This window comes from Crocuta crocuta, unplaced genomic scaffold (assembly GCF_008692635.1).
Source record: "Crocuta crocuta isolate KB4526 unplaced genomic scaffold, BGI_CrCroc_1.0 scaffold267, whole genome shotgun sequence".
Classification (NCBI taxonomy): domain Eukaryota; kingdom Metazoa; phylum Chordata; class Mammalia; order Carnivora; family Hyaenidae; genus Crocuta; species Crocuta crocuta.
The window spans coordinates 674,626-690,998 of NW_027531899.1; the positions used below are offsets into that span (position 1 = coordinate 674,626).

At 51.4% G+C, this 16,373-nt stretch overlaps 2 protein-coding genes across 7 annotated transcripts in view; both read left to right on the forward strand.

The window, feature by feature from the left end:
* The window catches only part of BLVRB (biliverdin reductase B), a 12,913-nt gene extending 3,231 nt beyond the window's left edge, over window positions 1-9,682 (forward strand). Inside the window, exons 2-4 of the mRNA XM_077773618.1 lie at window positions 4,627-4,698; window positions 6,214-6,342; window positions 9,439-9,682. Coding sequence (XP_077629744.1) covers window positions 4,627-4,698; window positions 6,214-6,342; window positions 9,439-9,596 — 359 coding nt within the window. The 3' untranslated portion in view covers window positions 9,597-9,682. The remainder of the gene's footprint in view (window positions 1-4,626; window positions 4,699-6,213; window positions 6,343-9,438) is intronic.
* Window positions 9,683-10,451: 769 nt separating this feature from the next.
* On the forward strand, window positions 10,452-15,680 carry SERTAD3 (SERTA domain containing 3). Of its 6 annotated transcripts, none has more exons than XM_077773929.1 (3): window positions 10,452-10,667; window positions 13,711-13,984; window positions 14,356-15,680. In XM_077773929.1, the coding sequence occupies exons 2-3, from the start codon at window positions 13,865-13,867 to the stop codon at window positions 14,956-14,958; spliced, it is 723 nt and encodes a 240-aa protein (XP_077630055.1). In that variant the 5' UTR covers window positions 10,452-10,667; window positions 13,711-13,864; the 3' UTR covers window positions 14,959-15,680. The 6 variants fall into 6 exon arrangements, with proteins under 6 accessions (XP_077630055.1, XP_077630057.1, XP_077630054.1 ...); XM_077773931.1 differs by lacking the exon at window positions 10,452-10,667 and adding an exon at window positions 11,724-12,318 and having other exon boundaries at window positions 13,711-13,933; XM_077773928.1 differs by lacking the exon at window positions 10,452-10,667 and adding an exon at window positions 11,725-12,318.
* The last annotated feature ends 693 nt before the right edge of the window (window positions 15,681-16,373 follow it).

The following is a 16,373-nucleotide window of genomic DNA, read 5'->3' on the forward strand; positions in this document are numbered from 1 at the left end:
TATAAGAGGTTCTCAATAAATGTCATTAATCAGCAATAATATAACACTAACGGGCACCTTTTTTACGGAGCGTGTGTCAAAGCTCTCACTCTCCATGAGAACATTTTTCTCCCCACCCCCCCAACCCCGAGCGCTCACAATTTACTAAGGTCCGTTTTAACCGTTGGTAGTTAACCCAGGCCCACACTGGCACCCTGAAAACCCCCCTGCTCCCTGATGTGTGTGAGGATAGCCATTCCCTTCTGAAAGGGGGGTCGCACAGGGTGGGGACACTGGGAATTCTCATTTTCCCTTTAGGGAGAAAGCTGGGGTCCAACCAGGGAAGGGGTTTCCTTTGGTTCCTCAGCCACTTCCCGGTATAGCTGGAGTTTGAACCCAGCTCCACAGGACAGTAAAGCCTGTGCTTTTGTGTTAATATTATATAGATTGTTTGTTTGTTTGTTTGTTTTTAAGTAGACTCCATGCCCAGCATAGGGCTCAAACTCACAACCCTAAGATCGAGAGTTGGATGCTGTAATGACTGAGCCAGCCAGGCACCCCTGTGCTTTTGTGTTTATAAACCGTCAGGGAGATGGTGACGAATATGCCAACGTCTCCTGACCTGCAGGGCCATTATTTACTCCAGGGCAGCATAAGTAAGACAGTAACAGAGGAAACACCAGCAGATGGGGGCCTGGAGAAAGGATCGAGGGTGCTCCCGGCAGAGGGAACAGCATGTGCAAAGGCCCGGAGGCAGGAAGCCGTGATGCATTTGGAGAACTTACAAAGTGCGGTGGGTGAAGAGGGTAGTGGCTCCAGAACAGGCCGGAGAGGAGGAGAGGCCAGACCCCGGGGGGCTGGAAGGCTGTCATGAGGACCAGAGACTTTATCCCCGGGCACTGAGGGGGTCCTGGGAGGGATATGAGCAGTTGGGGACTCCTGTACAACTGTGGAAAGCTCTATCTGGCCGCCGTGTGGCATATGGATGGGAGGGGATGAGACCGGGGCCAGGAGCCCAGGGAGGACTCACCCAGGACAGGAAATAACCTTGTGAGATGATTAAAAACTACAGGAACAGCCAGCCCCACATCCCACCCCTTCCTGTGCCAGGCACTCCCCTCAACTTTTTATTTGTATGTTTCAGTTCTATGCTTTTTTTTTAATGTTTTTATTTATTATTGAGAAACAGAGAGAGAGAGAGAGAGAGAGAGAGCATGAGCAGGGGAGGGGCAGAGAGAGGGAGACACAGAATCCGAAACAGGCTCCAGGCTCTGAGCTGTGAGCACAGAGCCCGACGCGGGGCTCAAACTCATGAACCGTGAGATCATAACCTGAGCCGAAGTCGGACGCTTAACCGACTGAGCCGCCCAGGCGCCCATGGGACATTTTCATCACCCCAAAAAGAAATCCCTAGGAGTCACCCCCTCCATTTTCCTTCTTAACTCCTCCCCCAGACGTAGGCAACCGCTCATCTACTTTCTCTTTGTACCCATTTACCTGTTCTGGACATTTCATATGAATGGAATGGTACATTACATGGCTCTTTATGACTGGCTTCCACTGGCTTCTTTCACTTAGGAAAAAAACATTGTTTCAAAGGGTGCACGTATCAGTATGTCATTTCTTTTTACTGCCGAATACTATTATGTACATTGTACTGGGTAGATCACATTTTATTTATCCATGCAGTCGATGGACCTTTGGGTTGTTTCCATTTGGGGCTAGTATGAATAATGCCTCTATGAAATCACGTACAAGTTTTTGTACGAACATATGTCTTCATTTCCCTTGGACACATACCTAGGAGTGAAAAGGCTGAGTCATAGGCTAACTTCATGTTTATCCTTTTGAGGAACTTACCAGACTGTTTTCCAAACCAACTAGCTGCATCATTCATACACCCATCAGTAGCGTGTGAGGTTTTAGCTTCAACGCATGTGCACCAGCAGCTAATGTCTTTTTTATCACAGCCATTCTAGTGGGTGTGAAGTTGCATCTCGTGGTTTTGATTTGCATTTCCCCGATGACTAAGGGTGTTCAGGATCTTTTCATGTATTTATTGGCCACTCGTGTATCTTCTTTGGAAAAGTCTCTATTCGTGTGTTTTGCCCAATTTTTAGTTGGGTTTTTATCTTTTTATTATTGAGTCCTAGGAGTCCTTTATGTATTCTAAATACAAGCCCTTTATCAGATGTATGATTTGCGAAAGTTTCCTCTCATTCTATTGATTCTCTTTCACTCTCTCTTTTTATGTTTATTTCTGAGAGAGGCAGAGTGCGAGTGAGAGAGGGGCAGAGAGAGAGGGAGACACAGAATCTGACACAGGCTCCAGGCTCCGAACCTTCAGCACAGCCCCAACGCGGGGCTCGAACCCACAAACCGTGAGATCATTACCGGAGCCGAGGTCGGACGCTTAGCCGACTGAGCCACCCAGGCGCCCCTCCCCCATTTGTCATTATTTTCATCATCATGGCTCCAGAGTATTCAAATCTCCCATCACTTGTTTTTAAAATACATGACAGCTGTCAAGAGAAATAGAACAATTTTGTTGTTTTTCCTTTCCTTTTACCATTTTCTGAATAATGAACTAATCCTCTGGCAACTGTTGGTGATGACTAATGAGGTGTCTTTGTTAGTATCATTATAAACTCACAGATTTTTAAATATTTGATGTGTTTAAATTCTTTGTCAGTATTCTTTTTTTTTAATTTACCATCTTAACCATTTTTTTTAAATTTTTAATGTTTTGTTTATTTCTGAGAGACAGAGAGAGAGAGAGAGAGAGAACGTGAGCAAGGGAGGGTCAGAGAGAGGGAGACACAGAATCCGAAACAGGCTCCAGGCTCTGAGCTGTCAGCACAGAGCCCAACGCAGGGCTCGAACCCACGAACCGTGAGATCATGACCTAAGCGAAAGTCGGACCCCTAACCGACTAAGCCACCCAGGCGCCCCTCGTCATAGTATTCTTTTGAAGGAATCATATTGTCCCTGATTTTTCCAATGAGAACTCCTTCAAGTGGCCTCTGGGTCCTTTCAATATGGCGCCATCATTCTTGAAGCGCTGCCTTACCAGCCGACGGTACAAGACACTTCAGCCTCATCTCGTCCTTTCTCTAAGGAGCTCTGGTTCATTTATCACAAGAATGATATTTAGAGGCTGTCTTAGTCAGCTTGGGCTGCTATGACAAAATACCATGGGCTGGTGGTGTACAATAGATACTTATTTCTCGTAGTTCTGGAGGCTGGGAAGTCCAAGATAAAGTAGTAATAGACTTGACTTCTGATGAGTGCCCTCTTCCCCGGCGCAGACAGCTGACTTCTTGCCTGATCCTCACATACTGGAGAAAGAGCTCTGGTCTGTCTTCTCTTCTAAGGACACTAATCCCGTCATGGGGTCCCCACCCTCATGACCTCATCAAAACCTAATCAAAGGCCCCATGTCCAAATGCCATCCCGTTGGAGGCTAGAGCTTTGGCATATGAATTTAGGGGGGTAAGGCACACACATTTAGTCCATAACAGAGACCACAATTAATAGTATTTTAATATCATTATTTCCATAGAACCAAATATTAACATCCTTTGCCGTTGTTTAGAACAAAGGAAGAAATATGTTGGGTGTGAACTTTATTTTATTCTAGTTATTAAAAAAATTTTTTTTAATGTTCACTGATTTTTGAGATACGGAGTGTGAGCGGGAGAGGGGCAGAGAGAGAGGGAGAGACAGAACCCAAAGCAGGCTCCAGGCTCTGAGCTGTCAGCACAGAGCCTGACGCGGGGCTCGAACTCATGAACCATGAGATCATGACCTGGGTTAGGGTTAAGCTTAGGGTTCGGGTTAGGGTTAGGGTTAAGCCTGGGGGACCATTCCCGGCACTGGACAACCTTTGGGCAAATCATGTTTTCCTCTGTACCTCATTTTCCTCCACGGCCGTGGATGGGGGACATAGACCAGTGTGATGCCAGGCTTTAACCCTTTAGGTGCTGGCGAGTGGAGAAGTCCGGGGAGTTCTGGGGGCGGGCCTTAGAGGCATCAGCACAAGTTATTTATAAACCGGCATGAAGGTATTGTCCTATTTTAACAACCAGCTAAATGTCAACTGTGAGTATGCCAGCAGAAATGTTTGAAGAGCGGGGTGCCTGGGTGGCTCAGTCTGTTGAGTGTCTGACTTCGGCTCAGATCATGATCTCTGGGTCCCGAACATGAGTTCGAGCCCCGCAACGGGCTCTGTGCGGTCAGTGCTAAGCCTGCTTTGGATCCTCTGTCCCCTTCTCTCTCTGCCCCTACTGCATTCGCTCTCTCTCTCTCTCTCAAAAATAAATAAACCTTTGGGGAACCTGGGTGGCTCAGTCAGTTAAGTCCCAATTTTGGCTCAGGTCATGGTCTCACGGTTTGTGGGTTCGAGCCCCACATCGGGCTCTGTGCTGACAGCTCAGAGCCTGGAGCTTCCCTTGGATTCTGTGTCTCCCTCTCTCTCTGTCCCTCCCTCACTCACACTCTGTCTCTCTCTCTCAAAAAATGAATAAACATTAAAAATTTTATTTTAGGGGTGCCTGGTGGCTCAGTCAGTTAAGCATCCAGCTTAGGCTCAGGTCATGATCTCACAGTTCGTGGGTTCGAGCCCCATGTCAGGCTCTGTGCTGACAGCCAGCTCAGAGCCGGGAGCCTGTTTNGCCATGAAGGCCCATGGTGTGAACAAGGTCGTGGCCTGCACCTCGGGTGGGTGGTGGGATCGTAGGGATGGGGCTGAAGGGTGGGCGTGGGGGTGAATAGGTACTGGACAGGCAGCCAAGGAGCTTTGGAGCCATCCAAATGCAAGGAGCCAACACAAGTTGGCATTGGAGCCGTCCCAAGTTACTGTGCATTTACTGAGCACCGACTGTGTGCGGGAACCTTGCTGGGTGATGCTGGGGACACAGTGGTGACCAATAAAGCCCTGGGCCCTGTATTCATGGGTCTCACAGACGGGAGGGAAGTGGTAAACAGGCCCCTCACCACACACAGTGTGATAGGCCAGAGTAGTCAGGGCCGAGATAAAGCGGCACAGGCAGAAGGGTCAGGGCCAGAACAGGGGTGGCCTAGAGGACTATGGAAGCCCAGAGGAGGCACCTGACCCAGCCAGCCCGAGAGAGGGGCAGGGAGAGCCTCCGATCAGAAATGACAGAGCCATGGGTACATGGACCCGCTCCCTACCCTCACAGAGCTCCCAGTTTATGAGGAGATGGACATTAAACAACCCGTGTCTCAAATAATCCAAAAGACAGTACAGGCAACAGGCATAACAAGAGCAGTGAAGGCTAACAGCATTCAGTGAGCACTTACTGTGTGCTAGGCACCATCTGAGTACCTTAGGGAGGAGTGCCACTTAATCGTCACAAAATTCTGAGTATTTATACTCCTAGTGGCACATAGTAGGTGCTCAGTTAACAGTAGCTGTTCTTTTTTTAAACATTTTTTGTTAATGTTTTTTTATTTATTTCTGGGGGGCGGGGGGAGAATCTAAAGCAGGCTCCAGGCTCTGAGCTGGCTGTCAGCACAGAGCCCGACGCAGGGCTCAAACCCACGAACCATGAGATCATGACCTGAGCTGAAGTCGGACGCTTAACCGACTAAGCCACCCAGGCGCCTCAATAGGAGCTGTTCTTATGCCTCCCTTGTATGGAAGGGAGTAGGTGCACGGGGAGACCCACTGGCTGACCTGCGTTCACACAGGCCGTGGAACCACGGCCTCCACACGTTGCCTTCATCCTCCCCAGGGAGGAACCCACTAAGGAAGGGCAGAGGGATCAGCAATTGCGAAGGCTCAGAGGTGCGAGCGTGGCTGGGGCAGAGTGAGTGAAAGAGAGTGTCGGGCACTCAGGTCAGGGGGCTAATGGTGCCAGATCTGGTGGGGGCCTCGTGGGCCCAGCTGGGGACTCCGCTTTTACCCCGAGTGAGGCGGGGCCGCAGATGAGCTCCAACCCTCTGGGTGTGCACAGGCCCCGTTGGCTGTGAGCAGCGAGCAGGTAGGGGGGTGGGGGAGGGGGAAGACCAGGGAGGAGGCTGCTGACCCAGCCAGGAGGCAGGTGGGGAGACAGGGTCAGCCCTTACACATGGCCGTGAGAACGGAAGCCGGGACAACTGGGAGGCAGTGGGGAGCCCCCGCAGGGTTTCGTCCTGGCATAAGACTGGCAGGCTGTGGACCTGGCCAGGCTGTCATTAAGCCCTGGCTTACCCTGCCTTGTGTCCCCCAAGCCTTCCTGCTGTGGGACCCGGCCAAGGTGCCCCCGCGACTGCAGGACGTGACGGATGACCACATCCGGATGCACAAGGTGCTGCAGGAGTCCGGCCTGAAGTATGTGGCCGTGATGCCGCCACACATAGGTGAGTGGGGCTGGCACCCGGGGGCGGGGTTGCCACCAGCCTGTCCCCTCCCGTCAGATGGTGAGATCTGCCAGGCCTTCCCTGGCCTGTGTAAAATCGCAAACCTTCCCCCTGCACTTTCTATCCTCTTTCTTGCTTGAGTGTATCTCCTTTCTAACACCCTTTTCCTTGACCTCTGTTTAACCAACCACCCCAAATTTAGAAATGTAAAACAACCCTTATTTAGTATTCTTTTTTAATTTTTTAAATGTTTATTCATTTTTTTGAGAGAGAGAGAGCGTGAGTGGCAGAGGGGAAGAGAGAGAGAGAGAGACAGAACCTGAAGCAGGCTCCAGGCTCTGAGCTGTCAGCACAGAGCCCAACACGGAGCTTGAACTCATGAACCACGAAATCACAACCTGAGCCGAAGTCAGACGCTTAACTGACTGAGCCACCCAGGCATCCCCTTATTTAGTATTTTATTTATTTTTGAGAGAGACAGAGCGCAAGCAGGGGAGGGGCAGAGAGAGAGGGAAACACAGAATCCAAGGCAGGCTTCAGGCCCTGAGCTGTCAGCACAGAGCCTGACACAGGGCTCAAACTCAGGAGCTGTGAGATCATGACCTGAGCCAAAGTCAGAAGTTTAACTGACTGAGCCACCCAGGCGCCCCTGTCTTATTTTGATCACAGCTGTGTTCCTAGTGCCCAGAGCAGGGCTTGGCATAAGGTAGATGTTCAGTAAATATGTCAGGTAAATGACATTTCAGGGTGCTGATGTGGAGAGAATCAATAAACCATTCCTATACCATCTTTTCTTCTTCCAGGGCTGGAATCCACCTTGAGAGAGACACAGGGAGAGTCAGACACAGGGAGAGACTCATTCATTCATTCATTCCACAAATTCCTTCTATATGCAAATGTCTCTCGCATATGAAGTGTGTCCCCTTCCAGGTGAAAATCCCAGCCCCAGCACTGTGTGGACTTCAGGCCTGAGGTTTCTGTCCCTCAGTTTTCTCATCTCTGAACAGGGCTCATAATATTGCTTCCTGACCTCCAGGGTTTGAAGTGAAACCCAGAGACATCATGCCTAAAATTTATTCAACACAATACCTTTTTTTAGTTAGTTGTTTTTGGTTTGTTTGTTGTTTTTCTTTTGTAGTGTGTGTGTAAAAACTTTGAAACCTCCAGAAAAGTTGAAGCCATTAAAGGTTTATGAAAATCCGTAAGCCCTTCATCTGGATTCAATTACCATTCTGCTGTTTCCTTTATCTTTTGTGCACTCATGTAATACATGAATGCATGTGTGCAATATATTTGTGCATGTATCTACTGTGTATATGTGATATACATGTGCAGTGTATATATTTTTTATAATATGTGTGCATATATACATATTTAAATATTTTTTGGCTGAAATGAACCATTTGAGAATAAGTTGCAGACATCATCACATTTCACTCCTAGAACTTTGATAGGCATCCCCCAAGATGATACATCTTTGGGAATGACCCACAGCACCATTACTGCATCAAGGGAATGGACATTAACTCTACCACGCCATTTAGTGTCCATTCCATATTTAAATTTTTCTGATTGGTAAAAAATATTGGGGAGCCTGGCTGGCTCAGTCAGAAGAGCTGTGACCCTTGATTTTGGGGTTGTGGGTTCGAGCCCCATGTCGGGTGTAGAGATTACTTAAAAATAAAAATTTTAGGGGTGCCTGGGTGGCTCAGTCGGTTAAGCATCCAACTTCGGCTCAGGTCATGATCTCACAGTTCGGGGGTTCGAGCCCCATGTCCAGCTCTGTGCTCACAGCCAGCTCAGAGACTGGAGCCTGTTTCAGATTCTGTGTCTCCCTCTCTCTCTGACCCTCCCCTGCTCATGCTGTCTCTCTCTCGCAGGGGAAAAAAAAAAAAAAAAACATTAAAAAAATTTTTTTATTAAAATTTTTAGGGCCACGTGAGTGGCTCAGTCGGTTAAGCATCCAACTCTTGGTTTCGGCTCAGGTCATGATCTCACGAGTCATGGAATTGAGCCCCATGTCACCAGGGAGCCCAATTGGGATTCTTCTCTCCCTCTCCCTCCCTTTCTCTCTCTAGAGATAGAGATAGAAATAGAGGAGATAGATATTTCAACCTCCCCTCCCTACAAGGTCAGGATCTCACCAAGGATCATGTCTTGAATCTGGAACAATCCTCCATCTCTCTTTTTAAAAATATGTCTCCTAGGGGTGCCTGGGTGGCCCAGATGGTTAAGCGTCCAACTTCGGCTCAGGTCATGATCTCACAGTTCATGAGTTCGAGCCCCGCGGCAGGCTCTGTGCTGTCAGCGCAGAGCCCGCTTTGGATCCTGTCTCCCTCTCTCTCTGCTCCTCCCCCACTTGGCACTCTCTCTCTCTCAAAACTAAATAAACATTGAAAAAAATTAAAAATATGTCCCATAAAATTAACTAAGCCAGGACTCTTTCTAAAATCCCATGTTCTGGATTTCTCTGCTTGTTTTCTCCCAGGCTCAGATTAAACATGGTTGGAAGGAATGCCACTTGGGTGAGGGTGTGTCCCCGCACTGGTAGGCTGTATTCGATCCCTAAATGAAGTTGGTCACTGTCATAATACAGCCAAGAGATGCCCTCCTAACAGCCAAGTTATGCCTCTAGACGGAAGGACCCAGAGCAAATCTAGCTTTTGCCCCTGGGAAGTCCGCCTTTGCAACCCGGGGAAGTAACTGCAAAGTAAAGATTCAGTTCGCCCATCTGTAAAATAGTCCTGAGCCCGTTCTCTGCTCTGTTTCTCTCCATGTAACACATTGTCTGTTTTACTCCCTTGTCTGTTGCCTTTTCCTAGGAAATGCCTACATGCAAAGAGCAAGAGTTCTTGTCCATTTTGCGCCTTGCTGGGTGCCCAGCACCTGACTCATAATAGGCCATCGATGAGGATTTATCAAATGAATGAAGTTAGGGGTAGAGATTGGCGTCCTGTTCATGGGGAGGGTTTCCTACAGGGTTAGCTCCTATACCCTCTGGGCTGGGCACGCAGTAAGCACCCTGGAGTGATCACGTGTTGTCGGAAGGGGGAAGGGACATCTGCTTCACCCATTCCCTGTGTCTTTACCTTTCAGGAGACCAACCGCTGACTGGGGCCTACTCAGTGACCCTGGATGGACGAGGGCCCTCAAGGGTCATCTCCAAGCACGACCTGGGCCACTTCATGCTGAGCTGTCTCACCACTGATAAATACGACGGGCACAGCACCTACCCCTCCCACCAGTACGACTAGGGACCTCACCTCATCCAGGAGGACGGCATTCTGAGAAATGGGGAGAACAGAGGAAAGGAGCAATAAATCTTGAGCCCAGAGCTTCACATTGTTCTAGAAGACTCAACTCTGTGACTCTTCCTCGGTCTGGCTTTGTCTGGCTGATTCGGTGTCTCTAGCTGCCTCTGTGTAAGATTTGCATTAATTTCCTCATCTGGCCCTGTGTGGAGTCCAGGTGAGGACTATGAGGACCCCCGGGGGTGACCCTCCCTTCACAGATCTCACAGTCCAGTGAGGAAGACACCCCTGCCCGTGACAGTGACAACCCAGAGTGGCCAGGGCTCTGAAGGAGGAAAACCCAGAGGGCTGACGGAACTACCTGAGTGGGCTTGAGGAGCAAACAAGTTAAATAGACTTGGCTCGGAGGGGAGGAGTGATAAGCCCCAAGAGGTGTTACATGGAAGCTAAATTGTGCAGAATCATTGCAAAAAGCTTGAGCTGTATTCTGAGCTTCTATGCTAGGACGGAAGCAGGAGAGGGGTGGGGAGGGTCGCAGTCAGGTTTATATGTTCTACAGCTGCCCTTGACTCCTATGTGAATGTGGATCAGAAGTGTGCAAGAGTGGAGGCCAGAGCCCCAGGGCACCAAGACAGAGTAGGGCAAGAGAGTGGGGGTGAGCAGAGCGGACAGTCCATGATGGAGGGGAGAGAGGATGCATGAGACCGGAACTCTGAGATGCGGGCCCTGGGAGAGGGGCAGGATTGGGAGGGGGGGGAGGGAAGAATGACCCTTTCCTAATCATGTCCCGCTTTGGAATCTACTGTCCCCCCCCCTTTTTTTTTTAATATTTTATTTATTTCTAGGAGACAGAGAGAGAGACAGCGTGAGCAGGGGAGGGTCAGAGAGAGAGGGAGTCACAGAGTGAAACAGGCTCCAGGCTCTGAGCTGGCAGTCAGCACAGACCCCGCCGCGGGGCTCGAACCCACGAAACGTGAGATCATGACCTAAGCGAAAGTCGGACGCTTAACCAACTAAGCCACCCAGGAATCTACTGTCCCCTGCCCATGTTCCCCAGAGACACCGTTCCCAGGTGTGAGTGGTCCACTCCTCTCTCCCTACTTCCCAGTGTCCCCCACCTACCCACCTAACCCCTTCTCCCTTCCCCTCCAAAAAAAAAAAAAAAAAATTCCCATTCCAATCATATATTGCTTCTGCAAGCAGCAGAATGACTGGATGACAAAATTCCAACCGGTGAGAACTGGTCTGAGGAGGCTTAAACCTCCCTTCCCTGGAGCAGCCTGGAGAAAACTCCCTCCCCCACCTCTTGGTGAAACTTTTTTGAGAGTAGGGCAATCCTGGTTCGGGGCACTAGCTCAGGGGTTTTGTTTTTTTTGGTTTTTTTTCCTGCCCTGTTTCTCCTCCTGTTACACTGGGCATTTAAAGAACTTGCACTTGATGCCTCCTTTGTGTCCACGCGCTGGGTGATGCCATGGACCAAGCGCCGGCCGGCCGAGACCTTGGTACCAGCCCTCAGGGCCAAGAATGGGAGACATGGGCAGAGGGGTCAGGGCCAGGATGGGGGAAGCCCAGGACACCATGGGAGCCCAGAATGGTCATAAACCCACTCAGAGCATCAAGGGAAGGCTTCTGAGAGGAGGAAACTTTTGAGATGAGACCTGGTGAGAGGCGGCCTGGGAAGTGAAGGTGGTGTTTTCAGGACGGGGAAATTAAGTTTAAAGATCCAGAGGCCCTTTATTGTCCGTTTTGAGTACTTGCTATGTACCTAAAGCACTGGGGATAAGGCAGGGAAGAAAACAGACCAAATCTGTGTTTACGGTGGGGGCGGGCACTCGCAGTCATTTTAGAAAAACTTAAAGTCAAATCTGTGGTCGGATCACAGGGAGCAAGGAGTGCGTGTCAGGCCAGACCCTGAAGGGCTTTGTGGCAAAAGGAAGGAGTTTGGACTTTGTCCCAGGGGAGTGGCGAGCAAGGAACGAGTTCCCAGCGGTGCCAGCCTGAGAGGGGAAGGATTGGGCGTCGGGGGTTGCAGGACAGACCGGCACAGGACGTGCTGAGAAGTCCCGGAGATTAAGAAAGGGGCCTCGGGCTAAAGTACTGGGAGGGCGGGAGCACACGAACTGGGCTGCGATCGCCCAGGCAACGTAGGCCGCGCCAAACTATTGGCTAGTCTTCAGCTACGTTATCCTTCTCCGCCCAGCCGCGTCCGCCCTCGGAACCCCGGGGGCGCGGCCTCCGCGAGTGGCTCAGCCCCGCCCGCCTGGAAAGCAGGGTGAGGAGGGGCGTGCCGACCAGCCTCGCTCCCCAATGGGGTCCTCACCTGGTATAAGGGAATCGCAGAGAGCAATGTTGACGACTTTGGAGGGAGGACAGTGGCTGAGTTGAAGGAGACAGTTCTGACGTCCCCGCCACCCTCCACCCTAGAGACGTAGCCCCGCCCCCGGGCTAGTCGGAATCCTTTAAAAGGTCTAGGGTGTAAGGAAAGGGAGGGTCGGTCGAGCGTCTCCTGGCGACGGACCGGTGGCTCCACCCAGCCAATCCGCGCCCCGCGGCGGGCAGGGCTCCAGCCAATCGCGACTCGCGGTTCGGCTCCTGGGCGGAGCTGGGTGGGCCGGAGGCCAAACCGAGAGGCCCTGGGGAGGTGAGCGAGGCTCGTACCCAGCACTGTTGGGTCGTAGAGCTGCGGACGTCCCACGACTTGGTCATTGCGAATCTGGCAGCTGAGGTGAGAGACAGAGAGAGAGGCCACCTGGCTTGAGATTTGCCTTGGGTTAGGGGAGGTGGAGGCGCGCCCCCGAGAGTTGTGGAGGCGGGGTCTGGGCGTGAGTCGGGGGGCCCAGATAAGGGTGACTGATAGGGCTGGTGGGGCTTGGGGACTGGCTGAATTCGAGATCCCGCACTGAAGGCGAAGTTGTTGGGGGCAAGATCTTCAAGTGGAGGGAGTTTGAAGCTGGGACACGGGATGTTTGGAGAAGCGAGAGAACCGAGGAAGGAACTTTTCGGGCAGGAAATCTGGAGATTAGGACAATTCGTGTCTCCCGGGCGGGTTGAATTCGGAGCTCTAGTGTTCTGGAAAAGCTGTGAGGGGTTGGGGCTGGGATCCGGGCTTTTGGAAAAACGGAGACAACCTACGGGCAAGGAATCTTGGTGAAGGAGACGCAGTGGCGGAGAGAAGGTGCTGGGGAGAGTCCCGTGTTCAGGTCTTGGGGTCCGAGGGAGAGTTTGGAGGTGAAGTCGAAAGGCATTTGAAAGACAGGAGAATAGGGGAAAGTTGACGGCTGAAGGTATCAGAATTAGTCTCCCAAACGGAGTTAATCAGAGAGCATTTGTAGTTTTTGAGCGATGTGTTGGGGGTTGAGTCTCGACCCGAGAGCAGTTTCCAGAAAGAATGTAGGACCTTCTTGGGGTGCGAAACCCGAGAGAAAGCAGTTTTAGGGCCGGAGTCTGGGGTGGGGGAGGGGCGTTCCGGGCGTGGAGCTCAGACCCGCAGCCCTTGAGGCAGCAGAGGGCGGGGCTCGGCAGGCGCCGGGCAGCTGGACGTCCGGGTTCCCTTCCCCCACCCGCCCCGGGCCCTTGTGCGCATGCCCTGAGGGAGGGCGGGGGATGTTCGTCCCAAAGGCGTGCGGAGCCCTCTGGGGATTGTAGTGCACGCTCAGCGCTAATGCACGTGCCAGGCGGCTCTTGGCCCACATTTCCCAGAAGCCCCTGGGCCAAATTGTTGCCTGCCTTGTCGTTGAATGGAGATCCAGGGAGGAGGCGGGGTCTGGCGTTGAGTCGAGTTTTAGCAGCTTTCCCTGTGGGGCCGCGCTTCGGGGGAAGCCGAAGGCGCCGCCTCAGAGAATGAGGGAGGCTCCTTCCCTGCCCTTCGGAGCGCTCCCAGTCGCTTAGGAAGAGGGCATGATCAGAAATACACTCCCTGTAAAAGCAGAGTCGCGACAAATAAGTGTCCTAAAAGGGCTCCGGTGGCTCCAGTACAACAGGCAGCATTAGGTAAATATTGAATGAGCAAATAGCATTAAATTCTTGTTCGTTAAGCGTTAACTGTGGGTACCGTGTATATTACACGTGGGATCTCCTTGAGAATATGGTGAGAATTTTTACATTCCTCATTTTACAGATGGGGAAACTGAGACCCCGAGAGGTACTGTCACATAACTTAACAAAGATCAAACAGCTGAGCAGTGTCAAAGGCAGAATTCAAACCCAGGTTTGCCTGCCTCCAGTCCAGGTCTCCGTACCCCACAGCTGTCATACGTGACACTTGTGAAGAAATGAGTGTTGTAGAAAGAACAGCTTTAAGACTCAGGGACTTGAATCGGGATCCTCATCTTGCAGCTGAGGTAACTGAGTCTCAAGGAGGCAAATTTCACTATTCAAGGCCACACAGGCAAGTAAGTGGGGGGGGGTGTGCAAACACACCTATGTTTCGATCCAGATCTTGTTTTCTTCATCATGTACATTTAGTCTCCTCCTCAACCCTGTGGGATTCATATCATGTCCATTTGAGAGATGAGGAAACAGGTTCATATCCCAAAAATGAGCAACAACCAGGGGTGCCTGGGTGGGTGGCTCTGTCGGTTAAGTGTCTTGACTCTCTATATCTCCACCCAGGTTTGGATCTCAGGGTCCTGAATTCAAGTCCCACAGTGGGCTCCACGCTGGGCGTGGAGTCTGCTTAACCACAAAACAACCATACAGGAAGTGGGGGATTTGGACTAGCCCTAGACCCACCGTGTCTGCCTTGCCCCTCTTCTCTCCCCAGGGCATCATGGTGGGAGGCTTGAAGAGGAAACACTCCGATTTGGAGGAGGAAGAGGAGGATGAGAAGTGGGACTGGGGCCCAGCAAGCCTGCGGAGCCACCAGCAAGCGCTGCTTCGAATCTCCTTAGACAAAGTCCAGCGAAGTCTGGGCCCCCGCGCACCCAGCCTGCGCAGGCACGTCCTTATCCACAATACCCTCCAGCAGCTCCAGGCCGCCCTTTGCCTCGCTCCAGCGCCCGCGCTGCCCCCTGAGCCCCTCTTCCTGGGCGAGGAGGACTTCTCCCTGTCGGCCACCATCGGCTCTATTCTCAGGGAACTGGAGACCTCCATGGACGAGTCAGAGTCCCCTCAGAATCCAGTGGCTCCCCCGGGCCCCCAGAACCAAGTGCTGCCCCAGCCTGATCCAGTCTTCTTGGAAGCCCTGAGCTCCCGGTACCTGGGAGACTCCGGTCTGGATGACTTCTTTCTGGACATTGACACGTCTGCGGTGGAGAAGGAACCTACGCTGGCCCCGGCGGAGCCTCCTCACAACCTCTTCTGTGCCCCAGGGTCCTGGGAGTGGAATGAACTTGATCACATTATGGAAATCATTCTGGGGTCCTAACACTTCGGGGGTGGGGGGCTCTTTCTTCATCTCATCCTCAGTGGGCTGGATCCCTGGATACAGCTCCGTGTGTGTGTGTGTGTGTGTGTTTTGGCAGGGACTCTAAGCAGTGCCCGTGTGTGTGTGTGTGTGTGTGTGTGTGTTTTGGCGGGGGCTCTAAGCAGTGCCCGTGGCCTCCTTTCCTCCCAGTTCAGGGTTCCACAAACCGTCTTGCGTGTGTGTGTGTGTCTGTGTCTGGTTACCACAGCCTTCTGTGAAGGTGGGTCTTCCTGAATTAATTTATCTGTTCCAGATGCCTTAACGGACTCTGTTTCCGGGAGTCTGGTTCCCCACTTCCCACATTTCTTCTGCCTTTCCCTCCAGTTCCTCCTCCCCTGGTGACCACTGGGGCCTCAGGGAAGATAAAGCTGGGCCTGTCCGATGATGGCCGGGATGTGCTGACTGGTTGCTATGGGAACTCAGACTTTGCCACTTGCGGCTCGAGGGAGCAGGAGGGGCGGACCTCCTCCCCCCAGGGTTGAACCCCACCTCATTTTGGCAAGACCCCAGTTGCAGCAGCCTCCTGATCCATAACCAGGCCGGACCACGTGCAATAGGGTGGAAACCAAACCTCTCCATGCCACATTATTTAAAAGAAAGGCGGGTTTTGTGGTGGGTTTTTTGATTTTTTGATTGTTTGTAATGGCTTTTTTTTTTTTCAATAAAAGTATTTTGGAAGGGGTGATGTTGCCTAAAGTTTCTAAACGCCAGCAGGTCAATGAGAGGGACCTGGTAAGTTCCCTGGGCACATGCACCCCCTACCAAAGTTGGGGCAGGCATATTACTCAACATGTACTGAGTACTTGTTAAGAGTACTGTCCTATCCACTTTGTTTGAATTAGGTCACTTAATCTTCATGACAATACAGAATTCTGTTAACCGGTTTTACATAGGAGGAACCTCAAGTTCAGAGAGACCAGATCACTTGCTCCAGGTCACAGAGCAAGGAAAGCTAGGACTCAAAGTCACTCTGCCTCCAGGAACTGCTTCTCAATTATTGTTTTGCATACACTTAAGCTCCCCAGCCACATGGGTGCACACAGGGAGAATAAACTGAGTCCCGTGAATTCCCAGACAAAGGATAGGTAACTCTAGCATCTAAAAGTCCTTTCCTTCATTGTATGCCGTGTATTGATGGGGCCCAGAGGGGAAAGAAGATGCCCAAAGATAGTCTGCATTAAGAATAGATCTAGGGTCTCTTGGGTGGCTCAGTGGGTTAAGTGTCTGACTCGATCTCAGCTCAGGTCATGATGTCACACAGTTTGTGAGTTTGAGCTACGGGTCAGTTGGTCCCTGCCCGGACAGAGGGGAGCCTGCTTGGAGTTCTCTCTCCCTCTCTGCCCCTCCCCAAGTTGTGTTTTCTTTCTCAAGCTTAA

Excerpts from the sequence above, each read along its gene's own strand:
- SERTAD3 (XM_077773929.1), top strand. The coding sequence starts at position 13,865 with ATGAGTGTTGTAGAAAGAACAGCTTTAAGACTCAGGGACTTGAATCGG. Across the intron at positions 13,985-14,355 it reads ATTCAAGGCCACACAGGCAA|GGCATCATGGTGGGAGGCTT; the intron begins GTAAGTGGGGGG and ends TTCTCTCCCCAG.